This window comes from Ictalurus punctatus, chromosome 3 (genome assembly GCF_001660625.3).
Source record: "Ictalurus punctatus breed USDA103 chromosome 3, Coco_2.0, whole genome shotgun sequence".
NCBI classification, from domain to species: Eukaryota; Metazoa; Chordata; class Actinopteri; order Siluriformes; family Ictaluridae; genus Ictalurus; species Ictalurus punctatus.
The window spans coordinates 14,231,402-14,248,724 of record NC_030418.2 but is presented as its reverse complement, the minus strand read 5'-3'; the positions used below and the strand labels follow the sequence as shown (position 1 = coordinate 14,248,724).

Below are 17,323 nucleotides of genomic sequence, written 5' to 3'. Positions count from 1 at the left end.
GCGTGGTCTTGGATTCCTTGCTCTGTTTTGTCCAAATATATGAAAGATTACAGGAGACTCATAGCTGTTATGTTGTCAGAGGTTCCATAATGACGTGGTTTTGATAGAACCATGATATTATTTTAGATTTTTACAAAAATTGAGTTTCTGTTTATTTACTAACTTCAACTAAAGGTTAGATTTCAGTTATTTTAGTATTAAACTAATTAGCATTTTCCATAACTTTTTTTTCTCTCTTTTTAACTCCTCTTTAGTAAGACTGCCAGGAAGTGTGGAATTTTAGTGTGAATCTCGAATTTTCTTTCTGCCACTGGTTGCTATTTATAGGTTTTCTTCCGGTGTTCTTACACTAAATAATGTTAGTTTCAGTATCCTGATTCATAGGCTTAGCACCCCAAGCTACACACCTCAGACACAAAAATCAAGATTCTTTCATTTACATAAAAGAGACTGGAGGGACTATTTCACTTAAATTCCTCATCAGAATCTACAATGAGAGTGATTTTTGTGGGCCATTTTTGGCTTTGGGCTGGGGATTGGGATGTGGGGGTGTTCAGCTAATCCTGTAATAAATGTAATCACCAAAGCAGTACTGGTAGGCTTTATTTAATCAGGGGTGTAGCCTATAGATAATTTTTTAAATGCTTGTTCTAATTAGTGTGACAGAGTGGTAGTGTGAATTCAGATATATTTTCTAAGGTCATTAATAAAATAAAATGCCCAAAATATTATACATTTCTGAAAACCTCATGGTATTGACCTAAGTGTACAGGTTAAAATGCTTACATCGTGTTCTAAAGAAACACAGTTTACACTTTTGTCAAGACTGACTGAAAACCATTTTAATGAATGGCACATTTAAAGTGTTATTTATTTGTAGCATACATATTCAATGCATCAATATATCAAATTTCAATAACAGGACTTCTCTAAAGTCTTCTCCAAATTGATCAACATATTCTAATATTGAATGCAGAACACTATTTTAACTTGACAACATAACAACAACAGGATTTAGTTAATCTTCAATATTTTCCCAATGCATAACCAATAATTTTTTATTCAGTATAAGCAGATTAAAAATCACAGTCAAACTAAAAGTTAAGTAGCATTTTATAAAATATTTCTTGCAGTACCCACCATTCGCCCTGTGTGTGCGGAGTTTGCATGTTCTCCCTGTACTGCGGGGGTTTCCTCTGGGTACTCTGGTTTCCTACCCCAGTCCAAAGACATGCATGGTAGGCTGATTGGCATGTCCAAAGTGTCTGTAATGTATGAATGGGTGTGTGAATGTGTGTATGTGATTGTGCCCTGCGATGGATTGGCACTCTGTCCAGGGTGTACCTTGCCTTGTGCCCATTGCTCCCTGGGATAGGCTCCAGGTTTCCCCGTGACCCGGAAAAGGATAAAGCAGTATAGAAGATGGATGGATGGGTGGATTTCTTGCAGTAGCAGCTAAGCACAAGATTTTAAAAATCCCATCAATATCAATCTGTATAATTATATGAACACTGTACACTGAGTAAAAAAATCTCTACATACTCAGTAGTAAGCTGAAGTAGCTCTGTATCTCCCAATCTACCGTTTCCCCCTGCTTCATGAAGGTTCATAAAAACACAATTAATGCACATCATAAAATCCACCAGTGGACCATTTCACCGTTATATATAGTTGATTTCGGCTAGAAACTGAACACTGCTGTGTTAAACTCTCCTACTTTACTTGAAGTCCCAATATACCTGAATTCACCCTCCTTTCATCATCAGACATAACTGATGTTTTCTATGCTGTTCTAACATCACATTTCTTTATGTGTGGTTAGGTATATGTGTGGATTATCTCCCAGATTCCGCGCGCCCTCTCACCGGATCTCCTTGGTGATCTCTGATCCGACTAAAGCCCGTGACGTCACCCGCCTCCCCTAGTAACCCTCCTCGGCGTCTCCGGAGGAAAACCATCAACATGGTGCGTAGTGAATTCACTTGTTTATTAGTTTTTTTTAATGTTGAACAGACAGAACCGAGACCACAAACAGTTCGTCCCGTCCGATTTATTTGACAAGAATGTATGGAAAACGGTGTTTTACGGGCCCGGCTAGCTAACGTGGAAAAATTAGGTCGCTAGCCAATTAGCTAGCTAACGGATTGTGTAACTAACTCTCTAGCCAAGCGAGCGTTAGTTTAGATAACTATAAACTATTATTTACATAACTGTAAAGATGCTTCATTAAATATTGCAAACTGTTCGGAAGAAGAAGGAGACGTTCCTTTTCTATCCATATTACGTCAGTAGGAAATAATTAAATAATGATTCAGAGTAACGCTACTGTGTTTAAAGTCTGCTCACGCGGTTTGAATCGGATTTTAATCTGCTGGTAAAAAACTCAAACTAGCGGGTAACTAGTCAGACTTAACTAGTAGTCAGAATGCCAAGAGCTGCTCTAAATCTCAGCAGACGCTGAAGAAAATTTCAAGAAAACATTCAAATATATTTCTTATAGACTCTTATTATAAAATCTTGTGTAGACTGATGTTAAGCAGTGTTCCAGACTACGTTAAAAACTATCAATAATAATAATAATAATAATAATAATAATAATAAGTAACATTAACTGGTTTTGAGATTAGTGTCTGCTGTGAAGTGTGTTGGGAAGATTTCAGGGATCATTTTCTCAGCTGGTAAGAGGTCAGAAGTGTGACCATGGCTCAGTCTGGTGATATTGCTGAACTCCTACTCAGTGGTTTTCATTTTCCTTTGTTCATGAGCAGAACTTTCTGAGAAAGGTTATGTGACTGGAAAATACTGTCCACATCGACATTAGAACAAATCCTGTACTGAACATATTGCTTTAATGGCCTCTTCACACTTGTTTTCATCATCAAATTATACAAACCGTTTGTTCCTGATGATCTGTGAATTCATTGTGCTTATAGGGTAAAAAATATGTTGGATTTTTTTTTTTCTCCCCGTTCACTTTTATTCTTCTGACTGGAGTGTTCTCAGAAAGTATTGGAGCAAAAAGACCAATTCTGTTGTTTTCGCTATACATCGAAGACATCTGGGTTTGAGATTTAAAAAAAAATTAATATGAAGCGATAGACCACAATTTAAGGTTTTATTTTCTCATATTTACATCTAGATGGGTTAAACAACTTAAAACATGACCCCTTTGGTGCCAGACCACCCAATGTTTAAGCGACCAAAAGTATAGGAACAGAGTCTTCAAGGAAATTAAAGTAAATAAAACTTAATGTTTGGTTGCTAATCCCTTGCTTGCAGTAACTGCATCAATCTGGTGACCTACTGACTTTCTTTTGTGATGCTTTTCCAGGCTTTTACCGTAACCGCAGTTGTTGTTTGTTTCTCCCGTAAGTCTCATCTTCAGGAGGTGAAATTCATACTCAATTGGGTTAAAGGTCTGATGATTGACTTGGCCAGTCTAAAACCTTTCACTTTTTCCCCCCTGATGAAGTCCTTTGTTGTGTTGACAATGTCTTTTGGATCATTGTCTTGCTGCATGACGAAGTTCCTCCCAATTAGATTGGATATATTTCTCTGTAAGTGTGAAGACTTTTCTGTAGATTTCTGTTCCAAGTCAAGTGACTGTCATTTCAACCATATGCAGCTGGTACAGAAGCAGCCATGCAAGCCCAAGCCATGACACTACCTCCACCAACTGCTGTCTGTCATCAGCTGCTCCTGTTTTCCTTGGTCGACCCGTTCCATGTCTGGTTTTTAGTACGCCACTGTTGTTTTTTTTGTTTGTTTGTTTTTGTTGGTTTTTTTTAAAAGTACATTCCAAATTGTTGCATTGACTATGCTCAGTGCTTGTGCAATGGCTATGATTTTCCCTCGTTTCTTCAAAATGGCTTGCTTTTCTCCCATAGACAGATCTCTGGTCTTCATGTTGATTTGTCCATTTTAACAAGTGCAGTCTTCACAGATGAAACCCACAGCTCAAAACAAGAGTAGATATTCAGAGCTGTTAATTCTTGGTTGGGTTCAAACAAAACGTACCATGTTCTAAGTTGTTTAACACATCTAGCTGTAAATATCAGGAACTGGATGCTGATCCATCATCTCATATTCATCTTTTGATCTTAAACCCAAAAGTGTTCATTGTATAGCGAAACAATAGAACTGGCCTTGCTGTTCCAGTACTTTCAGAGGGGAAGTTATATAAGACAATCTTGACTACTGGAAAGATCAGAGAGCAGATTTCCGTCTGTATTATTTACATTTCTTAAATTAAATGTGTATCCTGCATTTGTCTGTAAGTTTGTCCATTTTGTTTCCTTTATGAAATCTGTCAGGTTTCTTCTGGACAGGGTTTTGATAGTATTTTTGTACTTCAGGGTTTATTATCAATTCTCCGAAAGCTGAAGAGTGCTCCAGACCAGGAGGTGCGAATTTTGCTCCTTGGACTCGATAATGGAGGAAAGACAACACTACTCAAGCAGCTGGCTTCTGAGGACATCAGTCACATCACTCCTACACAGGTATAGGATTTAACTAGGGTACAATGTGCAAGTAAATACATAGTGTTTTTCCTGTTCTGGTTTGGTAATTAAATTAATCATAAATCAGGTGTGTTTGAGTAGGGCAACCACAAAAATGTTTAGTAGTAAATGTTAAATTTATTTTTCACTGAACACCACCATAGGTGGTGCATACCGATAAAGGTTACATTTATTCAATGAAATTTGTATCATTGGTCCTCATATTTTTGTGTAAATGTTTGTGTAAGCCAAATCAAACAAAAAAAATCATCAAATGCATAGCATTTGGTGATGCCCACAAAACTCTATAAATGACACAGCTGAAATGACAAGTAAATGATAAAAGATGATGTTCTAGCATTAGAAGTGAAAGTTTTGTCTTACGTCTATAAATAAAAATATATATATATTATTTAGCAGTGTGTCAACCCCTTGAAAAGGCCAAAATATAGAGCCAAATTACAGAATAGGTGAATTAGATATGAAATTAATGATGTTAAAAGAAATTGGTTTGACTTGAAAATGAAGGGACAAAATATATGCACAGTGCCCTCCACTAATATTGGCACCCTTGGTAAATATGAGCAAAGAATGCTGTGAAAAAATTGTCTTTTATTGTTTAACATTTGATCTTTTGTTAAAAAAAATCACACTGCTGTCATGGATATCAAAAAATTGCAAACAAAACATGGCAGGAGCTTGATTTTGTGGTCAGTAAAACATTTTCATGTTGATTTTGATGTATGTTTTGGATCATTGTCCTGCTGAAAGATCCAATGACGGCCCAGTTTAAGCTTTCTGGCAGAGGCAGTCAGGTTTTCATTTAATGTGTGTTGATATTTGATAGAGTCCATGATGCAATGTATCCTTGCAGAATGTCCAGGTCCTCTGGCAGAAAAACATCCCCAAAACATTAAAGAGACACCACCATATTTAACCGTGGGCATGAGGAACTTTTCCATATGGCTACCTCTCTGTGTGCACCAAAACCACCTCTGGTGTTTATTGACAAAAAGCTCTATTTTGGTTTCATCTGACCATAGAACCCGATCCCATTTGAAGTTCCAGTAGTGTCTGGCAAACTGAAGACGCTTGAGTTTGTTTTTGTATGCGAGTAGAGGCTTTTTTCTTGAAACCCTTCCAAACAACTTGTGGTGATGTAGGTGACTTCAGATTGTAGTTTTGTAGACTTTCTGACCCCAAGACACAACTAAGTTCTGCAATTCTCCAGCTGTGATCCTTGGAGATTTTTTGGCCACTCAAACATCCTCTTCACAGTGCGTTGAGACAATATAGACACATGTTCAATTCCAGGTTGATTCATAACTTTTCCAGTTGACCGGAACTTCTTAATTATCCCCAGATTATCACCCTGATGGTGAAAATGGGCTTTCAGTGCTTATGCTGTTTTCTTATAGCCACTTCCCAGTTTATTTAGCTCAACAACCTTTTGCTGCACATCACCGCTATATTCCTTGGTCTTATCCATTGTTATGAATGACTAAGGGAATTTGGCCTATGTGCTACCTCATATTTATACCCCTGTGAAACGGGAAGTCATGGGTGAACAGTTTCCTGTTCCTAGTCACCCAGGTGTACTAAAAATTGTAAATATCAATGGGAATATACTTCATATACATTTTTCTCATATGAATTCATAGGGGTGCCAATGCTGTAGAGCAAAGATGCCTTCAGAATAATGAAGTCAAATGTATCTACATTAAAAAACAAAAAAACAAACAACAAAAAAAAAAAAAACAGTAGTAAGTGAAACAGTCAATATTATGTGTGGCAAAAAAATAAAAATAGTAGTCTCTGGTACAATTTGTGCAGTTTTATATGGAAGTTGCACTTATGTAATATGCTGCTATCTTTTATGACATACAAACATTTTTCTGTAACATTTAATTTTATGCTAGAAAACTAATGTTTGGGGATCTAAAATGTTTTTTGTACTGACTCGATAATGTAAAGGTTATAAACTAAAAAAATCTATAACAGTTTGTACCAAAAAAAAAATAGGATTCCTACTTTTTTTTTTTGCACAGTACTGTATATTTAACAAAAATTTTTTTTGATAAACGTGTGTTTGCAATTGTTTAATATCAATGAGAGCAGAGTATTTTTGTAATAAAAAAAACAACAACATTTTTTAAACAAAATATCAAAAAGTTAAACAATAGACAATTTTAAACAGCCTTCTTTGCTCATATTTACCAAGGGTGCCAATATTATTGGAGGGCACTGTATCCGCTATACCCAAGTGATTGTGGACAACAAGACACATCATGTAGGAAAACCACTTTTTTTTATTATTTTTTTTTTATAAATACAAAGCATAGTGTCTTGGCGACTGTTGGCCAGAATGTGCCAGTGCACTCTCCCCTATTGCATATTGGAGAAATAGGAAGTGTCGTAGGAAGCCTGATGACACACTAGGGAGCATACAGCACACTGCAGCCAAATGAGACGTACCAGACTTATCATCACTTAGTGCTGGCTCTAATAAAGTGTTGCACAGCATTAAACGGTAGATGTCATTGGAAAACGGAACCGACTTATACACCGCTTGAGCCTGCTCTCCTTTTATACAGCATTATTAATTTTACAGTTATGTGAAAAAATAATTACACCCCATGGAAATTGTTGGCTTTTTTGACATATTTAGACAAGCAAATATTTGATCATCTTTGAAACAGTGCCTATTAATAATGTTGGTACAAAACCACAAGGAAAATGAGCTTTTTTCTGTCCTTTATTCAACAGAAATATCAATAGATGTGATATTATTCTCAGGAAAAAGTAAGTGCATTGACCTCAGAAGCTAGTATTGCCCCCTTTAGCAGGAATATCTTTTTTTTTCTCTTTTTTTTTTTTTGCATAATTGCCCACCAGTCTCTGACATCTGATTGCTGGAATTGTTGACCACTCTTCCATGCAATATTCTTTCAGTTGCAAGATGTTTGAGGGTTTTCTTGCATGTACAGCCCATTTCAAATCCCTGCACAACATTTCAATGGGATTCAAATCAGGGCTTTGACTAGGCTGCTGCATAACCCTGCATTTCTACATCATTATCCTGTTGAAAGGTCCACTTTTGGTTCAACTTCTGGACAGATGGGCTCACATTATATTCAAGCACTCTTTGATATGATGTAGAATTCATAGTTGAATCAATGAATGCAAGCTGTCCAGTCCCTGAGGTAGTGAAGTAACCCCAAATCATAACATTTCCACCACTGTGCTTCACAGTTGGTATGAGGTGCTTCTCCTGAAAAGCTGTCTTTGGTCTGTGACAAACGTGTCTACTGTTACTGTGGACAAACAACTCTATCTTTGATTCTGTCCAGTGCACATTATTCCAAAACGCCTGGTCTTGGCCTATTTGCTCATTAGCAAACTGTAATCTTGCAAAGGTTTTTTCCTGGCACGCCTCCCATGCAGGTCAAATTTGTGCAGTCTCTTTCTGGTTGTAGAAGCATGCACTTTGACATCAAGAGTTGCAAGACTTGCTAGCAGATCCTGTGATAAAATTTTGGGGTTCTTGGAGACTTTTTTATGCATCAGAGGGTCTGTTCATGGCCTGAATATGCTGGAATGGCCAGCCCTGGACAAATTGGCAGTCGTTTGAAATCTGCTCCATTTGTAGATGACTTTCCTTACAGTGGAACGATGAATTTCAATTAATTTGGAGATCTTTTTAAATCCCTTGCCAGACTCGTAGGCATCCACAACCATTTTTCTGAAGGCCTTACAGAACTCTTTAGATCTTGGCATGATGGCACCACACACCTCAGTAACAACGGGAACACCAGACACTAGATATGAGAGGGGTATAAATAAGACTGGTTCCACCTGCACTCCCTAAGCAGTTTCTAATCACTGGCACCCAGTCTTCAACACCTGATTCTAATTTTATGGATTTGAAAGCGTGATAAATGTAGGGGTGTACTTACTTACAGATCAGTGACTGATCTGTCTTTTGTTTATTTAAATTATGACAATTACTACAAAATGTCAATTTTATGTCGTTTGATATAGTGCATCAACTTTATTTGTAGACACTGTTTCAGAGAGGATCAAATGTTTGCTTGTCAAAACATGTAAAAAATGCCAACAATTTCCATGGGGTGTACTTATTTTGTATGTATGTACTTGGTCTTATTTGTCCTTTTTATCGATTTATGTTTATAAATTTTTTTTTAGTTAATGTGAAGTTAATATGAAATGACTGGGTTTCACAAAATGCTTATTAAACCTTTGTGTGTAATTGAAATATAAGCTATTTTAAACTTCATAATGTAATCTGTAAATAAAAGTGCAGTACCTCATCGAGATTTATATGATTTGAAGCCAATCAATCAAGGTTTATTTTAGTTGGTCATTTTATGCATAAATTTCCACACAGTGGGGAGCACGAATAGGATACAAATGTCTTTCCGAAATTGCCAGATTTTCATGAATAACACATTTCTTGTGGAAATGCTCACGTAAATGATTTATGAATAAATCCGCTCACATCTAGCTTTATATAAATGAGGCACATTGAATGCTTTTATACATAATGTGGGGGGTTTAATGGTTTTATTTCGAGTATGTATGCAAGGAAAACAATATCATGTCCCTCCTTTTCATTTCTCCTGCTCTATGGAATAACATTTCCTTTTAAGGAAAACTGCATGTTTCTCTTTTTTTTTTCTTTTCTTTTCTTTCCCCAACACCAGGGCTTCAACATTAAGAGTGTGCAATCCCAGGGTTTCAAGTTAAATGTATGGGACATTGGAGGCCAGAGAAAGATCAGACCATACTGGAGAAACTACTTTGAAAACACTGATGTGCTTGTAAGTATTTTCAGTGCGGTCTTAACTGATGTTCTTAGTCATTGGGGGTTACAGCGCCAGTTTGTGACTTTTGTTTGTTTTTGCAGCATGTAACTGACGAATGTGATTTAGGAATTTTTAATATGCTCAACTAAAGTTTATCATGTCTCTGCTTGTCACTGCTTCGTGCTTGTGAATACTTTCTTAATAGAACTTGTCTGTTTTAGATTTATGTCATAGACAGTGCAGATCGGAAGAGGTTTGAAGAAACGGGACAGGTGAGCATATTTGTGTGTGTGTGTGTGTGAGCAAGGGAGAGGGAGAAATCAGGTGTCTGCACAAATATTCAGTTGAAGATAAAACTCTGCTATGATTTTACTTTTAAAACAGTGGTGGTGTGTTGTGGGGTGGTATGGATGAGAAAATCACAGCTTGTATGTCTGGAGGATAAACTGTTTGCATTTTATTAAAAATGGAATTCCTAATAGGAAAGATTTCATTGCGGAGAAAGACAGCAGGTAATAAAAAAAACAAAAACAGTTAATGTGTGTTTTGATGTTTTTACAGGAGCTAGCCGAGTTGCTGGACGAGGAGAAACTTAGTGGTGTCCCTGTCCTTATCTTTGCAAATAAGCAAGACTTGCTCACTGCTGCTCCGGCTTCAGAGATTGCAGAGGGTCTGAACCTGCACACCATTAGAGATCGTGTGTGGCAGATCCAATCCTGCTCTGCTCTTACAGGCGAAGGAGTCCAGGTACAAAAAAAAGTCTATATTTTGTGCATAAGCATTCCTCTTTTCATACTGTAGAAACCAGTAGTTTAAATAAAAAATAAAAAAACATGTGCGTGATTGTTTTTGCACGATTTGTTTAGGATGGCATGAACTGGGTGTGCAAGAATGTCACGGCAAAGAAGAAATAGGAGTGTTCGTACATTTGTAAGGAATCCAAACACTGCGTGAAAAAGCAAACACTGTGGACTATGTGGAATCTTCACCAGCTGGACTAGGTTGTAGAAGAATGATCTTTGTATTGACCACATTTGAGGATGCCTAGGACAAGACCTGTAAGTCTCCTATTAATGCTATTAAACATCCACCACCATTGCACTGCAAGTTCTGTGCCGCTGTCCTCCTGGATCATCTAATCTACGGTCACTAATCTACTGGTCAGTCTAAATACTAACCAGTGCACCTAAAATGAACCACTACATCTAACCAAACACTGCAACTATTAAAGCCGAACACTCCAAGCATAAGGTCTTGACAAGCTCATCATTGCTTTAAGCTGAAATCCTCCTCTTTTCCTAGACACTGTATGCACTGTCTGAGCAGAGGCTTGTTACTTCATGTATTGCGGATTGATGATGTGCTATGAGCTATCAAAAATGTATGTGCATGTGTGTGCACGTATGTGTGCACGTAGAATGAGTGAAAACTAGCTTTATAGAGTGCAGGATCGTTTCTGATGTAATGTCAAAGGGATTATTTGGCATACATACTTATTTGCCCTGTCACTGGGCGCGCACACACACACACACACTTGTTTATCCATACACTGTTTTTTTATGTTAGTCCTTTTAGAAGTTTGTTAGCTCTTTAAATTATTTCCTGTTTATTTCTGTTTTAAGGCTTCTTTGTTGTGTTGACTTCCAAAGAGCATTTTGCTGACTTGTACCATTGTCTTAAAAAAACAAACAAACCCAAAACGAGCACTCATTTTAATTTGGTTAATGATAGACGAGCATCAGCATAAGCCAAAGAGTGGGAAGGACAGTCGGCTCTCACTAAGGACAGGACATGAATGAAACTGACAGGTGCCCTTGTAACAGGTTTAGTAGGCTTAAGCATCTGGTTGTGGCAGTGGAGAGGTGTGTGTGTGTGTGAGTGTGAGAGAGAGACAGAGAGAGTGAGAGAAAAGGGAAGAACTGACATGTTTTTTTTGTTTGTTTTTTGGGCAGGGGATTTGTGATTGTTCTACTTTGTGTGTTTTAACATTCCATTCCTCCAGTACATCAGAACATGGTAAAGGTTTATGATGGTACATACATTTATCCTGTTACTGTACATTTTTTTCCTTTAGTCTTTCAAATACTCCTTTTGTAAACGATTGTAATGAAAAGCTATTGTAATCATTGCTGATGATTTTACAGAACATTTTATGAAACACTTTCTAGAAGACCATGTCAGCATAATAAACATATTGAAACTCCAACAAACCATGACTTAGGCATTGGGTTCTTTTTTTTAATTATTATTATTATTATTATTATTATTATTAAAAAGAAAAAAAAGGCCATCACTGTAAAGAGGTGAAGTATCCTTGTCGTCCTTCACGCTGTATAATATTTCTCTGTAAATATGCATTTGTTTTGCATAGTTGATGAGAATGTAAGCTTTATTTCTTTGTGTTAGACCTTGTATCATACCAAATCTGGGCTTGCATTAGTTTTAGGAAAGTGTGGGAGGCTGTTAAAATTGAATGCAACCCACATGCTAGATGTAAGGCAGGCCTGACATGAAAAAACATTTACCTACTCTAAACACGAGCATCTCACATCGCTGAGTTATTAGCAGACACTCCGTTTAACTACTTTTTTTTTCCCTCATTTGTTTGGTTCAGCCAGAACTGAAGCAATACCATTTACTACTTTTTTCATTTTACATAATTTAAATAAAACATTTCAACAATTCATTACATAATTCAGATTTCAATAAATTTTTATTGTGCCAAAACAATTGTTTTTTATTTTTAGATCACCCGTTTTATCTTTTTTCCCCCCAAAATACACTATGGCCAAAAGTTTGTGGACACCTGACAGTCATACCCATTGTATCCTACAGACACTGGTCTGGGGTTAGAGTTCCAGTTCATTGCAAAGGTGTTCAGTTGGGTTGGAGTCAGGGCTCTGTGCAGACCACCCGAGTTCTTCCACTCCAACCTTGGCAAAACCATGTCTTCATGGTGCTTGCTTTGTGCATATGGGCATTGTCACGCTGGAACAGGTTTGGGCCTCTCAGTTCCAGTGAAGGAAAATTTTAATACTACTGTATACAGAGACATCCTATATAATTGTGTGCTTCCAACTGTGTGGCAACAGTCTGGGGAAGGCCTACAAACTTTTGGCCATATAATATAGTGTACTCTCTAATCCAGTAAGTGAAAAGAGGCCTGTCTTTGTGTGGTAAGATAATTTATATTACTATGGAAACCTCTTGAAGTCCTGTAAGTCACGAGGTGGGGCCTCCGTGGATCGGACTTGTTTGTACAGCACATCCCACAGATGCCTGATTGGATTGAGATCTGGGGAATTTGGAGGCCAAGTCAACACCTTGAACTCGGTCAGAGAGAGAGATGTCTCTCTCTCTCTCTTCTCTTGATGGATGGATGGATAGATAGATAGATAGATAGATAGATAGATAGATGGAGTTATATATTACATACATACTAATATAGATAGATAGATAGTATGTATGTGTAAATATATTATAATATATGAATATAAAAGTCATTAGTATGGCAACTGCTTCCGCTTTCTTCATTCTTTGTTGGGTTGTGACAAAGCCTGATCAAGGAATTGAGATAAAGTTTGTGTAGCCACGGAAAAATGTGCCGACTTTGCAGAGTCAAACATCAGGGAACAGGAAAGATAATTAGCCTACTGAGACTCATACTCAGTTCTCAGTATATGACCACATAATAAATCTGTACATCTTGTTCTGATTCATCTCTGTGAATAAGTTCATCATTTCCGCTTGTACACAGATTTAACACGGGATAAAATCTGAATAATTGCTTTTGGTGTTTGAGTGACTACACCAAATGAGCAGTAAACCAGTGTTAGTGTTCAACTTACTGACCTGAAGTCATGATGATGTATCCGGGAAACACAGTGAAGGTAAGCCTACCTGGAAAAGGTTACAGTAAAACCTACACATGCATCACAATACTGAACCTATGTTTATTTCTGTAATGTGATGTTTTATATTATCAATATACTAAAAGATTTGATTTATTTATTTATTTAAAGTAAATCTGAGGTCAACTTAATGCAAAATGAATCACATCCAGTTTGTGTGTGTTTGGGAGTATGCTTTGGTGTCAACTTGTCAGTGCGTCACTATGTTGTATGTTTGATATGTATGTTCACAGGGGCGCAGCAAGCTGCATTTGACAGCTGTGTTTCTATGACAGCTGTGTGTGCACATGCCCCGGCTCAGGGGCCCCAATGTAGGTGTGTTTTACCACTGCTGCTCCACTGGGAGACAGCCTCTCAGCTGTTGTGCAGCTGCTGTTTGCATTAGCTGCCTCTGAGCTCTACACATTTACCTGCTCTACACTATGTCACATCACACTTCTGTTTCCAAAAGCCCCAGACTAATCAAAGACACATACAGAGTGTGGGATGAGTCAGGCCTCCAAATATTGCAGAGAACTGCTGGTTTCATATTCCTGTAATGATCAACTGGAGAATGTGGGGAAAACTGCTGCTCTGGCTGCCCTATTTGTTACCCGAGCCCTTCCCACCGCCCTCCAAAATTATGAACGTAGAGCTCGGGGAATTTAGCGTAACGATTCTCCACCTTTGAAACAAATGTGCAACGTTATCTATGAGCTTTACCGCTGCAGAAGATGCAATACTGCTCATTATAACTATTTTTGTAGTAGTACAGATTAATCAGAAATATGACATCTGCTTATAAAGGACTTGAAACCATCACAGGGCTTATGAACTCTAATTTGACTCTACCACTATTACCACTCTGTTTTCTTAGAACTCTGGAACACAGCTCCCATGTCCAAGAAATTACCCACATGCCCCTGCAGCTTCCTATCTCAAGGGCTTAAGAGGGATTTTGGATTATCCTGCCTGGATTTAGGGACTGGAGTCATATTGTGCTGGATGGCTAAAATGATAATTCTACATGGTAAATATATTATTGGGCATGTAATGGGCTGACAACGTGTTAGAATTGGGATGGGTGGGTGTGTTTGCAAATGTTTCCTTTTCCTCTTTGCTTAGTCACACTGAGGCAGTGAGGATGAAGAGAGTAAGAAGAGACAGGAGAAAAAGAAGGCATTAGCCAGCATGCTAGTAGAGCAGCACTCGTATTTGGTTGTAAGAAGCTGTAAGAAGCCAGTGCCTTCGGCCATCTCTGCGTCAGGCTGACTCCTGGCAAACCTTTCTGGGGATTCATACTTTACTTTCCTGTAGAAAGCATTAAAAGATGTCCATTTAAATTCACAGGACCAGTTGACAAGTTCAGACTTCAATATTGTAACTACATTTCCAACTTAAGTGTAGTTACTGAATAACTAATTCATAGGCAAAGACTTTAGGGGTTAACGTGGAGAGTGACAGAAATGGAAATAGCAGGTGTTTTTTGCTACTTACACATTTTATTATACATGACCGGTATACTTCAAGTTCAGTCATATTAATCAACAAAGAGGGTCCCTGAACTACAGTGGTGCTTGAAAGTTTTTGAACCCTTTCGAATCTGCATAAATATGACCTAAAACATCATCAGTTTTCATACAAGTCCTAAAAGTAGATAAAGAGAACCAAACTCTTTAGAGATGGTTTTGTAACCGTTTCCTGATGAGCAACAACTCTTTTTCTGATGTCCTCAGAAATTCTCCTATGTTCGTGCTATGATACACTTCCACAAACATGTGAAGATCAGACTCTGATAGATCCCTGTTCTTTTAAATAAAACAGGATACTCGCTCTCACCTGATTGTCATCCCACTGATTGTATTCACCTGACTCTAATTTCACCTTCAAATTAACTGCTAATCCTAGAGGTTCACATACTTTTGCCACTCAGAGATATGTAATATTGGAATATTTTCCTCAGAAAATAAATGACCAAGTATAATATTATTGTCTCATTTGTTTAATTGCCTACTTTTGTCTATTCTTTGTCTACTTTTACAAGCTGTATGAAAATCTGATGGTTTTAGGTCATATTTTAGCAGAAATGTAGAAAAAAGCACCAGTGTATGACAAAAAAAGATATGTCAGAGGAAACATGAGACAGTGGTGGTGGAATGCATATAAAATGAAACTGGTCTTTCTGGATTCCCCAGAGAGAAATGCAAAATCATAAAAAAAAATTTTTAAAAATCACAAATCTAATGATGCAAATAATGATAATGTATTGATGTCCCTGTCTAGCACATGCATTGTGTGAAGACTCAATGGCAAAGAAAAGGAAGGCAACAATGTCAGCCTACACCATATACACCACAGCCTGTCGACTTCCAATCACACACAGATCCATCAGATAACCAACAGCTCTTGAACTACCATATAGCATGCTTGAAACAATCCATCCTTTCAGAGAGCTACCGTTAAAAAAACAATAGCCCTCCCCCAAACAGCTATCCCAGTCGGAAAAGAAGGTTGCATACAGTTGCAGGCATGGTTTAATAATGCATGTTAAAGGAGGGGAGAGCTCATAGCAAATTCTCTTTAATCTGATCAGCCGTCACATGCGACGCTTCCTCCAGCCCAGAGCAGGACTAGAACACTGAAGGAGGACTTGCTTATTGTGTAAATTTGGGCTACAGTGCACTGCCTGTGATGGCAGAAACAGGGCAAAAGGCCCTGCAGCTGTTCTACCAATACATCTACACATTTATCTTTCTCTCTCTTCCTCTAGCTTTATCTACACCCAAACTTGGAAAGGAAAAAAGGAAACGGGAACAATTTATGTAGTTTCATCTGGATTCAGGGTAGGAGAGGTCTTAACGGACATTATCTGTTCTCTCTGGGCCTTGTGAAATATGACCAGTGATCACATGCAAAGAGGAGCCTTGGCTGTGTTTTGCAATCAATCCTTCTGGAGGCCAGAGTCCTCCCACGGGCTGTAGTCGGTCTGCTTGAGCAGCCAGCACGATTAGCATCATGGGACAGTGGAGCTCTGAAAAACAAACCCATTGTGGAATACTTAGAGCATATGGCGTGTCCACCCACATCAAGCAGAGAGGAGACAAAAAGAAAAGAGAAGATGAATTTTGTTCAGATCTGTAATTGGTCAAAATGTGTTGGCGGTGCTGTGTGTGTGTGTGTAATGAGTGCAGATGCGAAGGGCAGTGGGAGGAGAAGGGCAGGAACGTTACACTCCATAAATAAATGATGAGCTTCTCTTGGAGACTGATGACTTTCCCTTTCTCCTCCCTTCTCCATCCTCCTAGTGCTGCCTCTCTCCCACCCTCAAAATTCCACCATGCTGTAACAGGGCTGTGTTCCATGACGTGACGTATCAACCTGGCAACCTGTAACCGTCATCACCACTTCCAAAATTCACAGCACAGGAGAGCTAGAACAGGTCTATGGGATTTGAGATGTCCCATCGCCGTTATTCTGGTGTGGTTTTAAGGCAAGTGTTTCCACTGGCACCAAGTATGTTGTAGGAATAATGTCAAATCAAGCAAGAGCTGTGTAGTTTATTTATATATATATATATATATATATATATATATATATATATATATATATATATATATATATATATATATATATATATGAAGGCCAGATATTCCAGTCACACCTCATAAAGCTTAACAAACAGTAACTATATATTCTCAAAGCCATAAACAAATCATTAAACTGTCTTACAAATGATTAACTGTTTCTCAAACACCCCCCCCCCCCACCTCCAATATTCTGAAAAAGCTTTCTCAAGGTAGATAGAATACAGTGTTATAGGACTGTTAACAAAACAACCAGTAGTCACTGCAGTATCATTATGAGTATTTGAGCACCCACAACAAAAAATATGTCACATCCACCAACAGCTGTGACTTTTTGTACAATGTCAGTAGGTTGAGCATCTGGATGAATGCAGCTTTAACATAAAAGCAGAGGGTCCGTTTGTTGGCCAGACTCTGAGGCTGCATTTTGTGCTTCATGTCCAAGCAGAAAAACACCCACACTCCCACCTTCCAGGATGATAACTGTACGAGGCACAGGGCCAAATCTGCGTGTGACTTGTTCA

The 17,323-nt window shown here is 38.0% G+C and overlaps 1 protein-coding gene across 1 annotated transcript; it reads left to right on the top strand.

Annotated features, from left to right (window-relative positions):
• Positions 1-1,820: 1,820 nt before the first annotated feature.
• Positions 1,821-11,535, top strand: arl3a (ADP ribosylation factor like GTPase 3a). The gene is made up of 6 exons (XM_017465043.2): positions 1,821-1,965; positions 4,356-4,499; positions 9,224-9,340; positions 9,547-9,597; positions 9,887-10,072; positions 10,192-11,535. Exons 1-6 carry the CDS (start codon positions 1,963-1,965, stop codon positions 10,237-10,239), a joined length of 549 nt encoding a protein of 182 aa, XP_017320532.1. The 5' UTR covers positions 1,821-1,962; the 3' UTR covers positions 10,240-11,535.
• Positions 11,536-17,323: the final 5,788 nt, after the last annotated feature.

Bases quoted from the DNA above. Each gene is read 5' to 3' on its own strand.
- arl3a (XM_017465043.2), top strand. The intron at 4,500-9,223 runs GTATAGGATTTA...CCCCAACACCAG, and splicing joins GTCACATCACTCCTACACAG to GGCTTCAACATTAAGAGTGT. The intron at 9,598-9,886 runs GTGAGCATATTT...ATGTTTTTACAG, and splicing joins GGTTTGAAGAAACGGGACAG to GAGCTAGCCGAGTTGCTGGA.